General features: G+C 40.4%; 1 protein-coding gene across 2 annotated transcripts in view; it reads left to right on the top strand.

The window, feature by feature from the left end:
* LOC110948216 (uncharacterized) overlaps positions 1–18,513 on the top strand; it is a 33,964-nt gene extending 15,451 nt beyond the window's left edge. For both annotated transcript variants that reach the window (XM_022189647.2, XM_022189646.2), the window contains exon 4: positions 12,907–18,513. In XM_022189647.2, the coding sequence (XP_022045339.1) occupies positions 12,907–13,065 (159 nt within the window). In that variant the 3' untranslated portion in view covers positions 13,066–18,513. The remainder of the gene's footprint in view (positions 1–12,906) is intronic.
* The last annotated feature ends 4,599 nt before the right edge of the window (positions 18,514–23,112 follow it).

The following is a 23,112-nucleotide window of genomic DNA, read 5'->3' as shown; positions in this document are numbered from 1 at the left end:
AGTTTACAAAAAAGTCTGAACGTAGGATCTTGCATCCTTTTCAGCCTTAATTCTGATTGTAGCGATCTGTAAACTAAAGTTCCGTCCACGGCTTCAAACCTATTCCAGGATTTGTCATTGTGTTTGTTGAAGTGTGAGTGCGGATGCAACTCAAATGTGCGTGTCCAAACCCCACCAAGTATTCAGCTAAGAACACCATCTGAACCCCTGACTCCAGACGTGAGCAGTAGTGTCCATAGCAACGTTCAGTGCTTTTCTGAACAATCACTGGAGTCACTGCGAGTCATTCGTCTGGTCTGGACACTGACACGTTTGGACGATTATGTCTTCCAACTCGACATGGACAGTTTAGAGATCTGACAGGAACTGGAGGAAATTTCAGAGGAAATCTATTGTCAGAAAGTCCATTGCCAAGAACTCCACATGTCATCAGCTGGACTTAGCAGGATAGACGAATCACATTTGTCTCAGCTGAACTAGACCGGGATAATTCAAGCACGTGGTTTTCACACATTGTCATACTGTGACCAGTTCTACTGAAGAGTGATTTTTTTTCTTATACTTGCTTTATTTAAGATGCATTTTAGAGTTTAATCCTTCAACAATCCCTGGAATCGTCATGAGTCACTGCATCTAGTCAACCCAGGCACATCTGGGGGATGACGTCTTCCAACTAGATGTGTAGAGTTCAGAGGTCTGACAGGAGCATGAGGCAGTCTGGGAGGAAATTTCAAGAAATCCATTGCCATGAATCCTACGCTGTGATCCATTAGGCTTAGCAGAATAGACGAGTTATGTTTAGGTCAGCTGGGTTAATTTCTCGTGATTCAGGCGTGTGGTTTTCACAAAAACTGATGCATTGCTGGTTGCCAGATGATGTCATTGTTTGGGTAAACCACTGACTTTTAATCTTGAGGTTGACGTTACACCGATCACAAAGAGTAATTTTTTCTTCTATTTGCTTTGTTTTAAATGCAATTTGGGATTTACAGTGGTTGGAAAGGCGGGAAAAATCAGCAATTTTCTTTAAAACTGATTTGGAAAAAGTAAATAGTTTTGTTTCTGTTAGATTTTTATATTCATGGCCCAAAGAGGATGAAGTCTACGAGATTTTGTGGTCCCCTGGCTTCTATTTCACAGTTTTTTTACATTTTTTTTCAGAAATGTTTAAACCAAAACTTTTGAATGCATTGCCATGAAATTTGGTACACGCAGTCATGGTGCCCAGAGGATGAATCCTTAGGACCATGATAAACCCTTGACTTTTTCATAAGTTGCACCAGCAGATCAAAACTTTCATTTATTGGCTACCATCTGTTTGCCACAAAAGTTGGTTCATTCGTGGTTCCCAGATGATGTCATTAGTTAGGCCATCCAATTCATTTTCTTTATCTTGAGGGACACTTAGTTTTGAGTGAAACGCCTTGACAGCCCTCACACAGATTACCTCAGAATTTGGCCAAGACTTTTGTGTCGACTTCAGAACGAATGTTATTAACTTTGGTCTACGGGTGGGCGATAAATTGAATTAATTTGATTAATTCGCCTTGTTAAAACCTGACAATTTGAAAATTTGCCAAATTGTAAAATCGAGGCGAGCTTAAATATATAACAATACAGATTCTTCTTCTGCCTTTCACGACTTGTGCACTGGCGTTTGCTTCCGCCTCTCATCTCCTTCCGCCAAAACACTCACACCCCCGTCATGGCGGACAGAACAGCAGACGAAGAGTTGGTCACGAGAAAAGGGCCTCATGTTACATCGATTATATGGAAGTGGTTCGGCTTTGACAAGACTGACACAGAGCAAACTACAGTCATGTGCAAGGTTTGCAAAAGTACTGTGAAAACGAAGAGTAGCAGCACAACTAACCTCTTTCAGCACCTCCAGCAGAGGCATCCTACAGAATGGGAAGAGTGCTGCAGCTATGGGAGTGCGGCATGGCTAGCACTAGCCATAGCAAACAGACCGCAAAGAAACAACAAACAACATCCAGATTTTATATTTTGGCCATATCGCCCAGCCCCACTTTGGTCTCAGCGCCACCATCAGGTCAGAAGCTAGAATTCACTGATCTAACGGCGTCTGGATGAAGCTATGTGGTTAATTCACAATGTCATGAACATGATTGCTATCAACAAAGAGGCCCAGCTAGAAAGGGAAAGGAAACATTAAACTAAACAGATAATTGTCTTTCTAAAAAGGTCAATAAAATACGACTGATGAGATTGTTTTATAAGGCCTGGAACAATTTAGCACTAAAGTCGCTACTTTATGGGAGATCAGGCTCCGGAATGACTCACATTATTCACATTATTTCTGCCCCATTATTACCAACTAGTTGTTATATTGCTGTGGAACACTGAGCTGGCGGCGTGTCGCTGCTGTTGACTGAAGAGCTTCATGCAGCTTCATCGCCTGAAGGCCGAGAGGCAGAGCGGCATCGCTGCAGGCTGTAGAGGCTTTAAAATGACTCACATCATCTGAGAACTCTGACACAAACACAGGTGTTTCCTCTCGCTTCACTTCACTTTATTGCCTGAGAAGTAAGCGAAGCACTTTTTATAAATACTCTTACATACGAGCCATATTGTGGTGATTAATTATTTGCTTGGAAAACACGTACGGCGCTGTGTAATCTGCAGCGCAATAAAGAGTAATTATTTGTTTTCCAGTAGTCTCTCGCTCTCCTTTGCCATCATCTATTCCAGCCTCTCTCTCTCTTTCTGTCTCTCTCCCAGTTAAACATTTACACAATGTGTGCGTGATTATGTGTGTGTTTGTTTTCTGACATCTGTGAACGTGCTCGGTCGGGTGTTCGTGCCCATTCGTGTGTGTGTGTGTGTGTGTGTGTGTGTGTGTGTGTGTGTGTGTGTGTGTGTGTGTGTCTCCGTGACAGTGTAGATTCATTATGGCTCAAACCTGTGGTTAAACAACTCTCAGGGAGCAAAGCACAAGGTCTAATTATCCTGCCAAAACACACACACACACTCAAACTCCAACACACACACTCTGTCATCTTTCAGTCAGAGGTAAAGCCCTTTGTCCTGCAGACAGAAATAACTCAGAGGAACACTGTGGACCAGTCGGGTGTCGCTGGCGGGCTGTTTGTGTGTGTCCGGTTGTACGTTTTCACCCCGTCTGACTGTTTCCATCAGTGGAATTCACAGCTCCAGTAAACAGTGATTTGTTTCTGACTGCAGGATTGTTTTGTCGGGTGCTCGCTCTGGATTACAGGATTTGATTGCCATTAAAGCTCACATTTCTGCTGTCAATTACTGCAGCAGAGGGAACTTTGATGTCTTGTTCAAAGACACGAGGAGAGAATTCACTGAGGGAGGGAAGTTATTTCAGCTTCGGTGTCTTTTGTTCCTTTGAGTGCTGCACATATTCACAACACTGAGCAAACACTTTGCAATATTTTCAGTTTCAGTGGTTTAGCCGAGATGCACAGACAGAAACGTTTGAAATCAATTCTGAGTCATAATATGAAATTTAAAACGCTGATGAATGTGTTGTAGTCAAACAAACCGAGTCATGACCAAGACTGGAATGTACCAAATTTGAGATTGTAGGGGTCCAGACAACGACTGCATCGCACCACTGAAACTATTTTTTGTTGTTGTAGCTAATGTTCACTAAATCTCTTTCGGTGACAGATTTCTGAAGAGTTTTGGTGCAGAAGCAGATCATGAATGTTCGCTGTCTGGCTTTACTAGCGTCACTTGTACTCGGCCTACCTGTCTTTTTGCAGAAGAACTCTTTGTGGTAAAGCTGCATCTTCTCCTCCTGTGTGTCAGCATTCAGTTTGTTGAAGTAAAACAGTAAAACACAATTCAATCATTCTAGTAATGATGTGAACAAGTAAAGCAGACTGAGGACCTGAAAGAAAGTCCAGAGTCCTCTTTGTTTAAAAAACAGAATTAAAATGCAGTTATCACTACTGATAAAACCAGTGATGTGCATAAGAATAAAGAACATTCCATGCATTAGAATGTGAACTTTAGTGAGTAAAAGAGAAGCTGGATTCTATTTTGTGCCACTCCGTTAGCATCACTTTGCAGAGACTCCGGCCGTTTTAAAACATGATGCTCATATTGTAGTGTGAGAACCGAAAGTTGGATGATTCCAAGCAGACGTTCAGTAGAGAGTAATTATACCTTTTACTAGAATGGACACAGCAACAGTCGCATTCTGTGCCAAAAGTCCAACTCAGACAGACAGGAGCTTGGTGGAGTTTTGTTGCAGTCACAACTTGGACAAAAGATAGAAGTAGTAAGAGGAGATAATAGCAGCGATGAAGGAAGGTCTTCAGAACCACAAAATAAAAATAATGAAGCTTCTTTGTGTGTGTGTCGACAGATGTAAGCAAAACTGCATATTTCTGTGTTTAAACGTGTTACAGTGTAAAAAAAAATATTTCAAAAGTGAAATCTTTGGCATCGTGCTCTCTGGGGAGGTTTGCATCGTGCCACTTACAAGCAAGAAGGGCAGAGAAATAACAAAGCCTGAGTGTGTGTTTGTGTGTGTTTGTAAGTGTACTCTTGTTTTGAGAGCTATTTTTGAGAGGCAGCATAGTAAGTTGCGGTAACCAAATAAAATCACATGAGCTTTTTGGAACGGACTGACTCAGTGTTTCCACTGTGAAAAGAACGAGAGCAAAAGAAGTGCAAAAAGGCCACACGAGAAATTCACAAACAGAAGAACATGGAAAATATACAAGATGCTGGCGTTGGGTTTTTCACGTCACCTTTTGTGTGCAAACATCTGTCAGATCTGATCGTCTCCCCGGCCCCTTTCAGCTGCAATAAAATACAAACAGCAGTAATTTAACTAAAGAAAAGATAAATGATTGTATGTAGAACAGCTTTACGCTGAAATGAATGGAAACCGATGGCTGAACATGCTGTAAATGTATTTAAACTAGTCACTATATGTAATAATTGTGGTAAAACATGAAATCAGTTGGAGCAGATAGTGTGCACATGATGGTTGCAGCGTCTCTTTGATTGTCTGACTGAATTCTGCTCCACTGCTGCAGCAACGCTTCTGTTTTTCTTTCTGCACGTTTGTCACTCTGTTCCTCCGTTGCATCACACCAGCTCTGCAGGGAACATGGTTCTGTCAGTGCATCTGCATGAGCCGGGCAAATTACTTGTTAGAAGAGTTGCAGCAGCAGCAAGAAAATGATTTGTGGCAGCAGGTTTTCTGTTCTCAGATGATGGAAAGGGGTTATTTGAGGTAAGAGTTCAAATGAGGAAACTATTAGAGGATCCCTAATGTGTGTCTGGATTTGCATGTGTGTGTATTTCCTTTTCTGTAATCCCGAGGAAGAAGCTTGAAAATCAACTGGTTCTGGCTCCGTGTCAGACTCTCAGCCTGCAGTTTGTCAGCTCTGTACATCTGCTTCTGATTTGTGGAAATCAAACCTCTCATCCTGACTGTGAAATACGACCAATCGTCCAAATAACAGACCAGACCTATTGTCAACACAGTGTTTAAAATCTGAGGTGATTTTTTGTATTTCCAGATCTCTTGATTTACTGAAACCTGTTGTACTTGAATAAAAAGAAGAAACAACGTGTTAATGTGAGTCCTGGAGGTGCTGATAGCTGCATTTTGGAAGACTTTGACTCTAGCTAGTGGATGTGAAGCTGATGTCTGCATCTCCAAACTATTCCTTTGAACACTAAAGAAACTCTGAGCGTTACCGTGCAACTGTCTGATAATGGTTCATGAAATAATTTGCTTGTAAATACACTCAATCTGCACCACAGTAGAACAGTGAGAGGTGGTTTAAACACATGTATGTACAAGTTGGTCAGATGTAAAAGTTTTAAACCACATAGAAAAACTCTCAGCTCCTCCCAGGTACACCACATCCTCCTGTTACACTGTCATTGACAGTTTCTCAACTTTCATTAGCTGCTTGCCATGACTGCAGAGCACTATATACTTGGATGTGGAAACTTGATGTGGTGGCATTTTGCCCTCTGGGTCCTAAAATCTGAAGTTAAACTGACATATATAACACTCTCAGTCATCTGGGCACTTCTCATGTGCTGTAAATCCAAATTGTTCCTGTTGAACTTCTCAGGTTTGGCTGTTGTATCTGTGATAAACCTCAAAATGCAGACGTGTACAATCATTTAGGAGCTGGCTGTTCTATTTAATGGTATCTGGGGGTATCTAGATGTCAGTAGACCATAAAATCAGACATGTAATATTTAAAGAAGCTATCAGTGAGGTTGCTTTGCGTCTTGAGACTCATAAATCTGCCAGCACGATCCCTTCCGTCACTCTGCAAACTAGAGACCATCTTGACAGTCGAATCATTACAGCGGTTGTTGAGGTGAGGAAAGAGCACTGCAACTCTGCCAACTTTAAAACCACAAACCTTGTGTCTGTCTTCTAAAGCTGCTTTGAGGAGAGACAGATCTCTAATGTGCAATATGGTAAACACTGCTGCAAGCAGATCAACACTAATAACAATAATGTCTGTGTTTCCACAACAAGAAAGCTTAATAACGTCTCTAAAGACCAAAAATGGTGAAACCTGAGAACGTAAATCGGAGTCTAAATTACTGGCTGAGCTGCAACAGCGGATATATGATGATAGCAGACTTACAGGTTGTGGAGATGAAATCAAACTGCCAAAAAAGCAACATGAGGACAGTTTGCTCTTCACTTCACTGCCAAACACAGCAGCCCCTTGAAATCAGGTGTCAGTTTTAGCTGCAGAGAAATCTCTCTTGCAGCGCTGCGTCGCTCTCCATGATCGGCTCCTTCCTATGCTGTTGTCTTCTCAAATATTGACTCAAAGTTAGAAAGTTCATAAGGTGATGATTAATGGGGAAAAGAATCCAAAGAGAGGAGAAAAAAAGTAAACAGTTTTTCCAGATGTGCCTCATGGAGGTTTGTGCACTTCAGTTTTCCTCTTTCATGATGGATTTAATTTAAACCTCTAACTGCTCTGAGGCCGCACCAGAGATTTCATGAAGGAAGATGTTTGCCACTAAAGAGAACCTCAATGGAAATCTAACACCAAAGATGGCAGTTGTATGACACATGTGACACCTCTCATCTGCTTTATAGCAGCCAAACCAGGACCCATCCACCCAGCCATGCTGGTCCACTGATGCACATGTGCACAAGTGATTTCTATCGGATTGGATTCTGAGCGTGCAGTTTTTATGTCCCGTTGACGATTGAAATCACAGTTATGGCTCAGTCCCCATTCATTTAAATAGAAGCCTCATCTTGTAAAGCTGAAATAAGGGGCTGGGGGGTGGGGGATTGCCAACATGGAGGGAGAGACCTTTCTGTGAGGACTTTGACTGTCCACGGTCACACTGGTGCCTCGAGCCAAATGCTAATATCCTGATGCTAGCTTTTTCATAATGACAACGCAGAAGTTCAGCAGGTTTATTTGGCCGTTTTCCACTGAAGGAACTTGCAGGCTCAAGCCTTTGTCCAACCACAAGAATTGACCCTCCTTCAAGGTTGTTTAAGGGGGAGGAATAAAGTACCTGCTTTGGAGTACGCATTTCTGACTGACCTCGACAGCAAGTACCATGTGTCTGAACTCTCAGTATCTCCATCAAGTAACCCTCCTCCTCTTCAGTGTAAAGTTATATACATATACGCTAACAAAACAAGTCTTTAGTTACATCCAGTAACTACCATTTGTTGTCGTTTAACTGCTGTTAGCATTGTGTTTGAAGTCGTTGGACCCTAAAGAAAAGCTGAAAGAGCCAGTAAGGGTCCCATTCCTGTAGACATTTGCACCACCTTGGTTCCTCACAGTGGAAAGTCATCTAATGCTTATTACCATTTTAGCCATTTTAGTTAGTGTGTTTGCATGCTAGGATTTGCTAAACAGCAGCAAACACTAAATACGTCTGTAACGTCATTGGTTTGGCAGATATTTGGTCTAATACAAAGATGGACATCAGATAAAAAGTTGAAGTGTCACCAATCTTATTCCACTTTATCCTGAAGGGAACTTGAATACCTATATTTAAAAAAGCTAGCATGGCTTAAAAAAAATATGGTGAATTCCAGCATGTTTGGAAATAATGGTGTGTGGCCAAACCCTATGTTTAAACCTCCAGACTCAACTCCTGTCCATTTTCATAATTTTTTTCTTGTTACCATTATACCAGCTTGGAAACACGATGTTGCAACACTTTAGTTAAATTATATCGAAGAGAACAGGGATGCCTTGACTATGATGGTAAACTGTTCTGCCATTCATTTTGTTGTTGAATTACAGCACAGATAAACTGCTACCATTTCTAGTGAAATCTGAAGCAGTGTGATTGGTTGTCTTCTTGTTGTTTCTGTTGTCAGAGGACGTTAGCATGAAGTTGTACCTCATTACCTTCCCCAGATGACACTCCTGGGTAATATCTGAGTCAAGATTAGCATGGGATGTACCTTTTATGTTTTTGAGTTAGTACAGGTCAGTGTGGGGTCAAAACACTAGCTGGAGTTCAAGCACTTTGCTTCTAAGTAGGTCTTTTGTCTCTTCCACCTTTGAGATCTTTCACTACCAGTCTTCAAGCTTTTCAAACTGGAGTCTTCAGTGTCAAATCTTGTCTAAATTAGTATTCTGGCAGCTCTTTGGTCATCTCTGACCCTATTTGTTTGACTTGGTCAGAGTCAGAAACAGAATTAGAAGCAGTCTGTGACTCATTACAGGGTTAACTAGTCTTCCCCTCACCTGCTTCCTCCTCTGGCATTAGGGGTTTCTGTGGTTTTTGGCTCATTTTTCGAATCAAACCACACAGCTTTGATATTCCCCTCTCGCTCAGGATCCTGTTTTTCTGAGTGCAGTCTCGCCCCGGGGCAGGAGGCTTATTCTGTGCCAGTCGATGTCTAGATGGCATTGTACAGTCCATCCGGCCGGGCTGTATTTACAGGGCCCAATGCCAAAACAGGACGCCCAACTTCCAGCGGAAAGAATCATTCTTGCTCTTGTAAATTCCTAAGTTGTTCCTGTAAGTGCTTCAGTTAGAGCATGAGTTTTTTTTTGTTTTTTTTTAAAAACTTCATTTATCAGAGCAGTAGCAGCTTCATATTCACACCTGTTAGCAGCCAGTAGGAGTTGTTGCTTTGCTTTTACCAGAGTTCTTCATGCATTATGAAGGTTTGAACTGGAACGAATAGGGAGCATATGCTAATTAGCTAGCCTCAAAATATGAGCAAGAAAATTTGTTTGAGTTGGAGAAGTTGAGTTTTTCTTACAGTTATTAGAAACGTCTTTTGGTTTCAGATCCGCGATGAAGATCCTCTTTCCTCAGTAAAAGGAACCTTGTTGTTTCTGGAGAGTTTTTTTCCTGGAGCACATTCACTCATGGGAAATGTCATTTCTCTTCTATTGAGCAGGCAGATTTCTTATTGGGGAGAAGCCGCTGCTGTTGGAGCAATACATCAAGGCCAAGGCATAGAGCTGTCAACTGCAGGAATAGTGAAAACACCTGTTTCAGTCTGCAGCCTGCCAAGTTTGTCTGAATGACTGCAGAGAAACAGCAAAAGACAGGAAAGAGTTGAGCTGAGTCATACGATGTGGAGCAACTTTAGTAAATAAAACGACTGCAGGTGATTTCACTTATGAATGCAGCTGACTGCTTGAAGATGGTGAAATGTTTCATGAGAAAGATGCTGTAAACTGCCAGTGAATTTTGCTCATTTTGTCAGATGTTTCAACACCTTGGACAGTCCAGCATGAACCAAACCAGACTCAGCTTTCCCTGCTCTCCGATGAGTCTCCAGAGTTTTAAGGGAAAAAATGATGGAAAAGTCAAGTCGGTAATGTGATAATCCATGAATGTGTCCCTAGAGCCAGTGTCCCTTCTCTTCCCTGACATGATTCAGGGAGTAGTTTATGGAGTAATTAGTTCAAGCAACACTCCATCAGTAGCAATCTCCCTCTGAAAGTTCAACTCGGTCAACTGAACTGTGTTATTTACATGGCACCAATTCACAGCAAAAGTCTGTTCAGGGCCTCACAACGTTAGACTTTAAAACTTTGTATTATGGAGAGAAACCCAAAAAGCCAACAATTTCGACTTTAACTGAAAAAAAACCTCCAGCAGAACCAGGCTGAGGGAAGGCAGATATCTGTTTCAGCCAGTCAGGGTGAGGTTGTAGAAGATCTTTTGGGACTCTTGAGAGGTGGCATCGTCCAGGTTATCTTAAGTTTGGTAAGAAATTTGAAATATGAGCTTAAAAAGTGATTCATTGAGTTTGAAGAATAAAGGGAAATGAAACATGCTGTTGCAGCCTGTCCTCAAAAAACGACCACATAGGTCATCTGTACACGCCCGTATTACGACCCAGTGTTACGTTTTGACGTATGCGACCTCTAGCGGTTGAGTAAATATCGACACTCTGGAGTCGCAGGTGAAACGTCACCATGAACAAACTTTTATCTAACACTATCCCTGTCCCTATCCCTAACCCTAACCTTAACCATAACCCTAAACCCGTGTTGGGAAAGTGAGGAAAAAGCCGTTTTGCGACGGAAAAGCCGTTTCGTGAATTAAATCCCGTAATGCGTTCCTTTTCCCCGTAGGGGCGCTAACGTAAATACGGTCTCACGGGTCGTATTCCGGTGCACAGTGCATACGACCGATGCGGTCGTATGAATTTGAGGACTTGTTGGCTGTTCAGTTGCATCATGGGAAATGTAGGATCTAACATCATCTGCAAGTCTTCTCTACTCTGTGGATGAATAGCACTAAGTCTAACCTTTAATACCTTACCACAACATTTCAATTAGCCTATTAGTTTTTTCTATCAAGAAAGAATATGTTCACCATTAATGTTTGCCATCTCTGCTTTGACAAGGCAGCATGGAGCTCCACTCAGCAGAGAGTGAGGGTCAATAAATGGGGCTGTTGAAATGCTGACAGCAGTAGAGGCATTAGGTAGCGGCATAGCTGTCTGGTTAGCTTCGTAGCTGTCTGGTTAGCTTTATACTTGTCTGATTAGCTTCATACTTGTCTGATTAGCTTCGTAGCTGTCTGGTTAGCTTTGTAGCTGTCTGGTTAGCTTCATACTTGTCTGATTAGCTTCATACATGTCTGGTTAGCTTCATACTTGTCTGATTAGCTTCATATTTCTCTGGTTAGCTTCATACTTGTTTGATTAGCTTCGTAGCTGTCTGGTTTTGCTCATACTTGTCTGATTTGCTTCATAGCTGTCTGGTTAGCTTCATACTTGTCTGATTAGCTTCGTAGCTGTCTGGTTAGCTTCGTAGCTGTCTGGTTAGCTCATACTTGTCTGGTTAGCTTCATACTTGTCTGATTAGCTTTGTAGCTGCCTGGTTAGCTTCGTAGCTGTCTGGTTAGTTCATACTTGTCTGATTAGCTTGATAGCTGTCTGGTTAGCTTCATACTTGTGGCAAGTCATTCATTCCATCTGCTTTTAGACTTCATAACACCAGCATCACTGGCTGATGTTTACACAAAAATAGACTGCTTCACACAATCCCTTACCACATAATCTGCATAGTTTTCTCTCGTACTTCACATCATTCCATAAGCCACCTTTCCCATCCTACATTCCTGGACATATGTGATTGTGATTATGATTATCATTATATTGTTGTTGTTTACTGTGGCTATTGTTCCTCTACTGTATGATGTATGCTGCTGTAACATGGGAAATTTCCCCGGACACGGGGAGTAATAAAGGATTATCTTATCTTATCGTATCTTATCTTAGCTTCATAGCTGTCTGGTTAGCTTCGTAGCTGTCTGGTTAGCTTCATACTTGTCTGATTAGCTTGATAGCTGTCTGGTTAGCTTCGTAGCTGTCTGGTTAGTTCATACTTGTCTGATTAGCTTGATAGCTGTCTGGTTAGCTTCATACTTGTCTGGTTAGCTTCATAGCTGTCTGTTTAGCTTCGTAGCTGTCTGGTTAGCTTCGTAACTGTCTGGTTAGCAGGAATGCAGCAGCAGAACGAGCAGAGCGCTGACAGTTTAATGATGATTAAAAGGACGTCACGGATTGTTGCACTAAGAGGAGCTTGTCAGCTGTCATTACATCACTCTTTGCATGTTTCTTTTTCTAGTGGTGCTTTCCTCCACATTAAAATGCAACTGTAAAAAGTCAACACCCAGGACATACGTAGAAACGCGTGTGCATCCAAACATGCACTCACACCTGGAGACTGAGAAAGTAAAAAGAGAGTTGCGGCAGGATGTTGAGAACTATACTTACCTGCTTCCTGTGGATGTAAACATACAGTATGTGTGCCCCTTTGATTTTGAAACATCAAGCGATTCGAGGGTGTTTACGTGAACATCCGATGTGTGTCATAGCAGAACATTTTGTGAAACTACGCAAACGCTGATACAGACTATTAATGCGAACATGAACTACCTAACAGACCTGACATGCTGTTCTCAGAAATGAAATGTTTGGCTACAGATTGACAGATAAAACAAACAAAAAAAAAACTAACTTTTTCACCTGTTAACTGAATGAGGAAGTTTACCCTCCAGCAAACTTCTGACTTGTCTGTCTAATCAAAGCAGACAGCTGTGAATAAAATAAGAGTCTGATCTCTCTTTTTGCATTCATACGTGCACTACCAGACCTGATGCAGCGTCGTGTCTTTATTTTCATGCCACCTGAATATGTTAGACCCTCATAAACCGAATTTTATTCTCAAATGAGTCAGCAGGAAACTAAAAAGTTAGCTAATGCTGACATTTCCATAATCTTTGTCTTTTTCAGCAACCAACAGCTGATAACAAGAAGCTTGAATTACAGTCTGAAAGTTTGACAAGAGAAGCAGTTTAAGGACCAGATTCTTCTTTCTGTTTTGGTACTTACACTCTGTTTCTAACATCATTACTAGTTTGACATGTCTTCTTGTCTTTCTGTTCCAGAGGGCAGAAGATAGACGTCCTGGGATTTATCTCAACTTGATGCCAAACATCCACCAGGAGCCCGTCACTGTGCTCTGCTTCGGCTTCCTGCTCCTCCTGCTTGGACGGATAATATACTTGCAAGGCAGTACGAACAGCCATGATCTCTCTCAGGTTTAGCCTTTGGAAAACCCAGCAGACGTAGCAATGTTCTGAAATATGTATGTTTTTGGATCTGTCCAGTCTTGATGGTTCTTTTACGTTTTGGGGACCTTTTTTTCTCCCGTTTTCCCGGCCGACTTTGGACTGTGTTGGTTTTTGGAAGGAACTCTAAAATGCTGGGATTGGAGGTTTTGCACCGCTGTTTTTCCTTCACGGCCTCTGAGCCTTTGTGATACAACCAAAGAGGCGAGATTTTGCACTCCTTTTTTAGCGTGGGGGCGGTCGTGTCACCTAAATATGCCTCCGCGAAATGGCGCCTGTGGAAATTCAAATGTGCCTTGTACAGTTTCCTGTTTACTTTTTCAGCTTCTTTGTGAGGCATTTGTTGTACAGAGATTATGAGTCCCTCGGGTGATCAACGCCGCAGACCCAGGGTTGTAAAATTACGTGGGTCCAGCCTGCAAAGTTTCCCTCTGACGGTTTCACATCACAACTGCAGTCAAGTCAGGTTTGAATCCAGCTTGCAACAGACTCATGACCTGTGTGGGAACCAACTGGACCAAAGTTTGCATTATTATTATCCAATGTTTTTACCACAGTGTTCCCAAACTACTTTGCAATTTTTTACTTTTTGTTACCATGAAATGCATATCCGCTTATGCCTGCTTTGTAAATTGATGTGAATTTACGGCACACCAGCGTTTTTAGACACAGAAATGCAAAACGGCCTGCTAATTTGGGTACTATTTAGCACAGGCATTGGCTCAAGAGATCTTGGAGTGACATGGATTTTACTTGTACAGCTGAAGCTCCACAGAAATAAGTAGATGCACCAAGCCTGTAGGGTTTTTAAATACATTTCTTTGAATTTCTGTTGGTTTAAAAAACATATATATGACAGAAAATGCATCCTTTATCCCTGTATTTCGTGATTTCTTTGCACCGTGTTATACACCATTTGGTACACAATATGACCGGTTAATGCCTGAACACAACTTGCTGATGCAGATTTTCCAGATTTTCATTCAGTTAACCTTTCAAAAAAACTCGTATCTCATGAATAGTAAGTCATTACCAGCCTACTGTAGTTACAATAACATCAGAATTGGTTTTACCTCCTGATACTACCTATTTATATGGATTTCTGAAAGCATTAACAGGTTCCATCTTGGCTCAAGTTGTATTCAGCATTAAAACGAAGATTTTGCACGTTAAAACCCAAAAGCAGGAGCTGATTGCTTCGCTTGTTAATGCAATAATAACTTTTGAGTAACTGTTACTTAGCTTCCCAATCAGCAGAGTGACGTAGATGAACAAAATCAACAGAAAAACCACGTCAGTCATTCAAACCAGTAAGTAGTGTCATTTCTCGCTGTCCCGTTTACTCATTCTCCAGCTCATTGACATTAATACTCAGAGAGTTTTCCTACAATAACTGATCAAGCTGTACTCTCTTCCGCTGTTCTTTCTTTGAGCCTCTGGTTCTGCCATCAGCAGCCAGAGTGAATGTAGGCGGCGAGTAGTTTGTTGACAAGGTCACGTTATCCGTTTATTAGCTCAGTGATTCAGACCCGGCCAAGTCTCCTCACGCCTGCCAGGTCATTAAACACTCAGATTGCTGGATACAAACCAAACACTGAATAATGCAGTCAAAAAGGCGTTTGTCACTTGCTGGTTAGCCAACAGTAACACGGCAAACAGTGGTGATACAGGGTTCAGATTAAGTCCAGTTTTTCTTATCTTTGAGCTCTTTATACTCATTGAGCTCTCATGTTGTGTCAGAAATTTCCACAAGTAGGCCATTGTTTTGTCATGATTACTAAAATACACGTTACACCTGATTCCACCTGAATGACAGAAAGAGAAAGAGCTCAGTACGTTCTGGAAACCTTTTATGCAACAACACCAAAAATGAAATGCTTGTTCAATTGTATGCACGAATATCTGTGTTTTTTCTGATTAGGAGATAAATAACTTCACTTTGTTAACCTTAAACAACATTTGCTTTTTGAATGTACGGTTGTGGAAGAAAATCATGCGAGAAAAGATTCGACTGAAGCATTTTGTACAACTGAGAGTGCATTTACAACATGAGAGCCTGGGGAATCAACTGTGTGCTACAGTTTATTGGAGATGGGGAAGTTAATAAAATGTTCGTTAAGCAAATCAAGCAGCCACTGAAGTCTTTTTAAGATTTGGAAATTCTTTGGCAAAGAATATATCTTATGGTTTTTATTTTTTATGACACGTGATTCCTGCTGTTCACCTTTGTGGCCACAGGGGGCAGTAGTGAGATTGTGACTCTTAAGAGATGAGAAAATGAATTTCCCCACCTCCCTTAAGTAAAAATGCACGACATATTCCTCGATCTTTGTCATGCTTTGTAACTAAATATGTTTAAAGTCCATGAATAATAGGAACATTGGCCAAAGAGAATTGTGCAGAGGTTTTGTTTTCTGGGTTATTTTAGGTGGTACAGGTGAAATTCTGTGCCATTATTTTGTGTTTCCTTGATTGGTACCAATAATTATAAAATCACATCAGATAAACGGTGTCTATTTCAACCCAACTGGAAAAAAAATGTGAACGTAATTAGTCGTTTAATGGTCATAAAGTATTTCCATCACTGTTTCTAAACTCCCTGTGAGGTTAACCAGACGAGAACTGTAAATGGAAGCCTGTTGTAACACAATCAATAATCAAACATACGTTACGTGCTTGGATGTTTGCACAGTTGTGTCAACAGCGACGATTAAGAGCGATCCCTCCATTCATCAGCCCTGCAGAAACATTTCAGCTCATCTGTGTAATCTCATGTTTTAATGGTGTTAAAGTATCTGCTCGGCCGCCGTGACTTCTTCCTGCAATGATGTGATGGATTAGCATCACAAACTGAAGGGTGTTGACGTTTTGTTCATGGAGGAATAATGTACAGATTTGGGGGATTACTGGCAGCGGAGATCCTTAAAAATGATCCACCTCTGACAGCAGTGTTACATAGATCACATGTGGAGTCATAAATGCTGCCAGTACGACTTACTGGACTGATGCGTACCATGAAAAACACAAAACCACCATTAAGAGATCCACACAGCTCCATTAGCGACGCTCAGTTTAGTGTTTCCAGCAGCCATATGTGCCCCCTCCTGGAAAACAAGCACCACAGTCCAAAGAGTTAAACTTGTGTCATTTCGTCCACGTTTATTTTCAACCACGCCCTATCACACTACTCTCTGTTTCCGTACGTCTTATCCTTCCCTGCTGGAGAGACGTTTCAGATATCATGCGACTTTCCTCCGCTGTGACACTGAGAGCGCTGTGACTGCACGCTGACTTTCTGATATTGTGCCATGTGAAACCTACAACCTCATTTTGAAGTACTGTATGACAGCCGGAGTGTGAGAGGAGGGAGATGGCAGGGGAGGAAACCGAGAGGTGAATTACCAACTTCTGAAACCGATATGGAAACCCGGTGATGTGCTCGATCTCCGCCTGTCGTTTGGAGGTGTTAGAGCTCAGAAACACTTGAGGGACATTCAGGGTTTTACTGACTCGCATCAACACTGCTGGAGCTGCTTTAGTAAAATGCCATTTTTGTATTTGTCTGGGCTTTTAGCGTTGGTCAAGCAGGAGCATCATTCAAAGTCGATTTTCTACCATCATGTGGGAAAGTGAGTTGGAAATTTTTGGCTTTCTGTGACACATTTGAATCAGTTAACACTTGATTTTCTTTGATACAGAGTCTACTTGTTGAGGAATATTAGCTTTGAAGAGGAAAAACAACAAATGTGACATTCTTTTGTGGAAACAGGAAGTAAACCTTTGGCATCAGAAGCTAGTTCGGACTGGACTTGCTGAATTTTGGACCACTCAACCTGCAAATTTAAAAGTTGTTTGAGGGTTTTCTTGTTTCAGATCTCCTCACAGCTTCTCAAACAAACCTTAGCTTTTACTGGACCACTTAGTAAATTTAATTTCCTCTCTCTGAGCCATTTCTGTACGGATTTCGTGGTGTGTTTAAGGTCATTAGCCCGCTGAAAAATCCACTTCAGCTTCTGGATTCACATTATCTTGATCGGATGCAGACTTATAGCAACTTGAAAACACGACGTTTCTGGTTCTTCTCCTCTAAAGTCGCCAAACATGTCGACTGTTTCTGTGTTTAAGCCACTAAATCTGGCCTGGTCTTTACCTGCAGTGTGTTGGGTCATTTTTGAACAGAAAGGTCTTTCTTCCTGATACGCCTAACATACAATTTGTGCAATATCTTTGTGATTGTAGACGCGTGCACTTTGACACCAACACTTGCAGGTTTACCTGCAGATCCTGTGATTAGATTCTGGTGTTTTTTGGACATTTTTTTGAAAGGAACAGCCTCCCTTTGAATGAATTTTCTGGAGCGAGTCATTTTTAATCTGATCTAAATCCTCTTCCAGACTCACAGGAATCCACAACAGTTTTTTTCCACCTGAAGGTCAAATATCTCTGTAGAAAAGAGAACAGCAGAGGTTTAAATCAGACAGTTTCCACTTTTCACCCAACAAATTGTGATAAATACAAAGTTTATTTATTCCCATTCTCAAAGCGACACAAAATATCATCTTTGTGTCCTGTGTTTAACCCTCGTGTCGTCCTGTGGGTCAAATTGACCCGTTTTAAAGTTTGACAATGTGGAAAAAATATACTTTTATATCCACATTTTCAGCATTTTTGGGGATTTTTTTTTAGTTGGAAAAGGAAATGCTTTAAAGAAAAGTTTCTTTTAGAACATTCACATAAAAATCAACCAACATCCAGCAAATTTCGCTGGATTTTGTTAGATTTTTATGTGAATGTTCTAAAAGAAAATATTAGAAGTTTTACTGAGTTTTCTAAGTTTTCTACATTTTTAGAATTTTTTTGGAAGATTTTTGCTCATTTTTTGAAAATTTTCTTCCTGAAGGTTTTGCAAATTTTCAGAAATTTGGGGAATTTTTTTGCTGAATTTTTAGATTTTTTTCAGACGAGGAAACAATATTTTTGGTGCCTGTAAATGAGGACAACAGGAGGGCTGAGTAAAGCCACTGTTTCTAAGAGAATTTTGTTTGCAAATGTGTCAAAAAGCCAACAATTCATTCTATAATCACTTTTCCATGTGATCGTTTTAGCAGGAAAATCTAAAGAAAAGCTGAATTTGAGCTGTTGAATGATTGAACACACAAAGGGGCGCCAGAGACGCTGTGGCGTGTCGTGCTTTCGCTGCAAATGTTGTATAAAGTAACTCATCTGTTGGAGTCGGTTTGTGCAGAAACTGAAACAAACTAGCCCAAATGACTCCAAGCGACCCAGTAAAGCTGTAGCAACGTGTCCTTTTTTTTGTTAATAAATGTTATTGTACACTGAAAATATTGTAATAATGAATCAGAATGGTTTTTGATTGCTGTAAAATGCTTTTACATCTTTTTACATTAAACGGAATAAGCAGTTCGTTGTCTAATGTGTTTATTTGTCATCAAAAGCACTGAAATTTTTTATTAATATGACTTCACATGAGATTTGTTGCTTGAAACAATGATTTTATAGTTTTACAGAGGTAAAACTATAAAATGTTTCTACAATGGTAGAAAATGTAAATTTGCCAGCTTGGTTTGCCAAATTCAAACGTATTACCTTAATTAACAAACTGTTGAATATAGTTTTACACAGCCGGGGTACTATGGATTTTCTCCAGCGGGCCCATGGACCAAAAGCGGCCCTCAAAGTGTAAAAATTCCAGAGAAAACATTAGGATTGTAAAAAAATAAAGCTATGAATTTAAAATCATTTCTAGACCATGACAAGTTGTTAAGATCATAAAGTAAAATACTAGATTGTTGTTTTGTCATTTTGTGTCTCATTTAGTAATATTTTTTGTCTTTTTTGTTAGACTTTTGTCATTTGTCTCATGTTTTTGGTGTTTTGTTTCTCATTTTAGTCATCTGCGTCTCATTTTTGTAATGTAATGTTTTTGTTGTTTTTTTTGGTCTGTCTAGTTGTTTGTCTCATGTCTTTGTTGTTTTTTTGTTTCCTTTTTGTGTCACCTGTGTTTTTGTCTTATTTTTGTCATTTTGTTTCTTGCTTTGTCATTTTTGGTCTAACTTTTCTCAGTTTTTTGTTTTGTGTCGTTTTTCTAATTTTTGGTCATTTTGTGTCACATTTTGTTGTTTTGTTGTTTTTGGTCTTTTTTTGACTGACTTTTGTCTCATTTTTTGTCGTTTTGTGTTTCCTTTTTGTCTTGCTTTTGTTGTTTGTCTATTTTTTTGTCATTTTGTGTATCTTTTGAATATTTTATGGATTTATTCAAATGAAGTTCATTTCAGGTCGTTGAACTTTGGTGGTATAAAAGTTAATTTTGGGTGGAATGAGGACAGTTATTTCCCTTTATTTGAATAACTCTTATTTTTTCTTTCTCTTGTCCTCTTTAGCGTGTGTGTGTGTGTGTGTGTCTGCAGGAAAGTACGGTGCCTTCCACAACTTAGCACAAACGCATGCTCAGATAATTCACACACACACACACACACACACACACACACACACACACACACACACACACACACAGAGGACTCATTGACACACATTCACACATGTATGTGTTCATGAGTCAGAGCAGCCGTCCTGCAGGGTGGATTCCTCCATCTGCAGAAAAGAGAGAAGTAACCGTTTTAATCCTTTGTGGTTTTTAAGGTGAGAGAACAAAGACTAAATTTACTTTCATGCAACAGCTTTGTTTTAAAGTCCAACTAAAACTAGATTATATGATTTTTTTTTTTTGCTATAGTCCATCCATCCATCCATCCATCCATCCATCCATCCATCCATCCATCCATCCATCCATCAAGTGGCCAAGCAAACATTCACAAGGAAAGACTTTCCTGGAGATATGAAGCACCAATTCACAGACACTGAAGCATGAAGGTGGGAGTTGATGACATGCGGTTGTACGAGTGCAAAAAGTGTTGGTTAGATGACATTTATTGATTACACCATGAAGGCCTGTAGGTATACCAACATACTAGCAAACAATAAAACGGAATTGTCTTGAAATCTGTCCAGAATTATACAAAACTTTCCCAAAATGACAAAATACCGAGCCAAAATGATGCACAATCTATCCAAATTGACTCAGAAATTGTTCAAAACAACTCAGAATTCATCCAAATTGACAGTTCCAGGGCACTTCATACAGCAAGGTTAAGACTTGAGAATTGTATATTTGAGAGAAACCGAACAAATGCAACAACCCGGTGAATCCAGGACCACGGTGAATGCATAGTCCTGGCACTGAAGCATGAAGGTGGTAGTTGATGACATGGGGCTGCTTTCATACAAAAGGTGTTTAGGAGATGACATTTATAGATGGCATCATGAAGGCCTGTATGGATACCAACATACTGGTTTGAAATTTGTCCAAAATTCCTAAAAGTTTTCAAGAAATAGCACAAAACCTGTCCACAATCTCAGTGGGAATGACTCAGAAATTGTTCACAAAGACTCAAAACTTGTCCTTAACAACTCAACAATCCTAAAAAGACTCAAAATTGTTCAAAAATAACTCTTGCTAGTCTTAAAATCCGTCCAAATGTTTAGAGGCTACGTGGTCTTGTCTTCTGTTTCTCATGCTGCTCATACATGATGGCATCACGGTGCTTTACTTCCAGTTCTCCTGTACCTACACATGTCTACTAGACTGAGTTACCACCCTGGAAAATCTGGCTTCTGACTCCTCCAAGTCAGGCCTTAAGGGGGATTTCTGCTGAGCTGTTGCTGATTCATTCGATGACTAATGATTTAGTATCGTCAGTTCAGCAGGTTTGTGGTAATTCAGTTGCATTTGTGTTTGGAAACTATTGTATTAATATAGAATAATGCACCGCTAAACACGACATCACCAGAGACAGATGTTCAGTGTCAGAAAGTCCACGTTTCTGTCGTTGAATTTGGAGTCAGACGACGTGAAGGTGTTTTTTCCCACGCGTCTGCTCATCATGATACGACATGTAAGGAGCCGTCCCAGCAATTTAAATCTATTTCTACGATGATCTTTCAGCAGCAGCAGCTCTGACACCATGATTACATAGGAAGTGCTTTTAAACATGGCTGCACTTTGTGGTTTTCTATGGTTTGCAACCAACATCTGTCTCCTCCAAGCTACCACCAGCTACCCTGTAAAACCCAGCAGCAGGAACCAGGTGTGCTCATAGCTTCCTTCATGTTACCTTTCACTCTCAACACACTGACGGCCTACAGCTCAGTCTGCTGTGTGTTTGCTGAGAGGAGACACATTCAGGATGCTGTGGTCGCAGACCTCCAGGCTTTCCTCTTCCTCTATTGAGTGCTGTGCATGTGAAACATGAGCCAGAGGGGAAAAGTATTCAAAACCTTTACTTAGACAACAGCCTGCACCAGAACAATGACTTCACCAGAGCAAGGACCCAACAAATAAAAGACAGCAAATATAAGCACTCAGTGTGGAGAAAACCATCTTTTTAAAACTATATTACACTATAGTATCTGTAAAATCCTATTTAATAAGATGAATGTATCAAAATGATGCATTTGTTGCTCATGGTGCCTAATTTATTGTCATCAGCAACGATTCTTCGACTTTTAAATGAACAGAAGTCGATCCACAGAGAAAAGATTACACAGACTTGCACAACTAACACAAATAAACAGCATGAATAGTTATCAGGGAACTTTAAAAGCTAAAGACTTTACAAAATCACAGAGAGAAATCCAGTGATCCTAATGTTAAACAAATGTAATGAGGTATAGAGAAAATAAAAGGACATCTTCAAGTAAAATACAAATAACTCAAAACTGTATTCGTAGTACTTCATTAAATGTACTTTACCTTGCTTTCCATTGCTGTGGGGATCAGACTTTTTCACAGCAGATATATTAACTTGTCCCTGTAAAAAACACTGAGATTCTGAAAAAAAGATGCCTCTGTTACCTGCCAGTGTCACACAGGGACCCTTAAACCAAGCGGGTAAATGGAATTTAGGGATCAGTTCTAGTATTTACACCTGTCTTTTCAACAGTGATGTCTAAAAATGTCTTCATTAGAAAAGTTCTACTGCTTTACTTAAAACCCATCGAGGTTTCACAGCTGCATGTGCAGGAATACGAGGAATTTTCATCTCCAGGATCATCCACACGTGGACAAACAAACATTTGCTTCCACTGTGACCTTCACAGAGCAAAGCAAAGCATACATTCAAACTGTACCTACTAATAAGCTAACCTGTTGTCCTTTAAACCCGTCCAGTGCCATGCCGTTCATTTCTCTCCGTCTAATCTGATCTTTTGCTCTCTGAACTGTGACTGTTGATGGTTCCATGTGTCTCCATGATGTAAGTCCATCTAGGATCTTCATTTTCTGTCTGCCTCGTCCTCTCTTTCCATTAATTTTTCCAGTTGTGACGATATATTCCAGAGTCTCCTACTTTAAGATGCATCCAAAAAATGTTGTTTGCTGTTTCCTAATTTTGTTCAGTGGTGTATAATTTGTGTTTGGTGTTTTTAAAACGTCTTCATTGCTTATTCTGTCCACGTCAGATATGCACAGCTGTAAAACCACGTCTCTGCTGCAGTGATTCTATTTGACATTTTATTATTTATGCTCCCAGACTGACATCCTTACATCAGAACTGGTGGGAAGGAACAGCTGAGAGTCCTCATACGGATGCTAGTTGCTATTTTCTTATTTGTCAATGTATTTTTCATTTTTTTGAATGTTGTTCTTGTCATTTCTACTCTACATCTGATGTCTGTTTCACATCTTCCATCTGCTCTCATCCATCTGAAATGATGAACCTGCTTCAGTATTTAATGATCTATTTCCATGTTACAGGTTGGGACGACGTTTTTCTTTGAAATTACCATTACTTCTGTTTTCTTTTTGTTTAAAGACAGACTAAGTTTTTGGCTCTCTGTATTAATTATGGACACTATGGTTTGTAAGTTTTCTTCACTTTTTACTATCAGCACTGTGTCGTCTGCATAACGTATGATATTTATGTTATAACCTCTGATGGTTACTCC

This window comes from Acanthochromis polyacanthus, chromosome 15, assembly GCF_021347895.1.
Source record: "Acanthochromis polyacanthus isolate Apoly-LR-REF ecotype Palm Island chromosome 15, KAUST_Apoly_ChrSc, whole genome shotgun sequence".
NCBI lineage: Eukaryota > Metazoa > Chordata > Actinopteri > Pomacentridae > Acanthochromis > Acanthochromis polyacanthus.
Note: the sequence above shows the minus strand (reverse complement) of the source record. Positions and strands in the feature narration are given on the sequence as shown.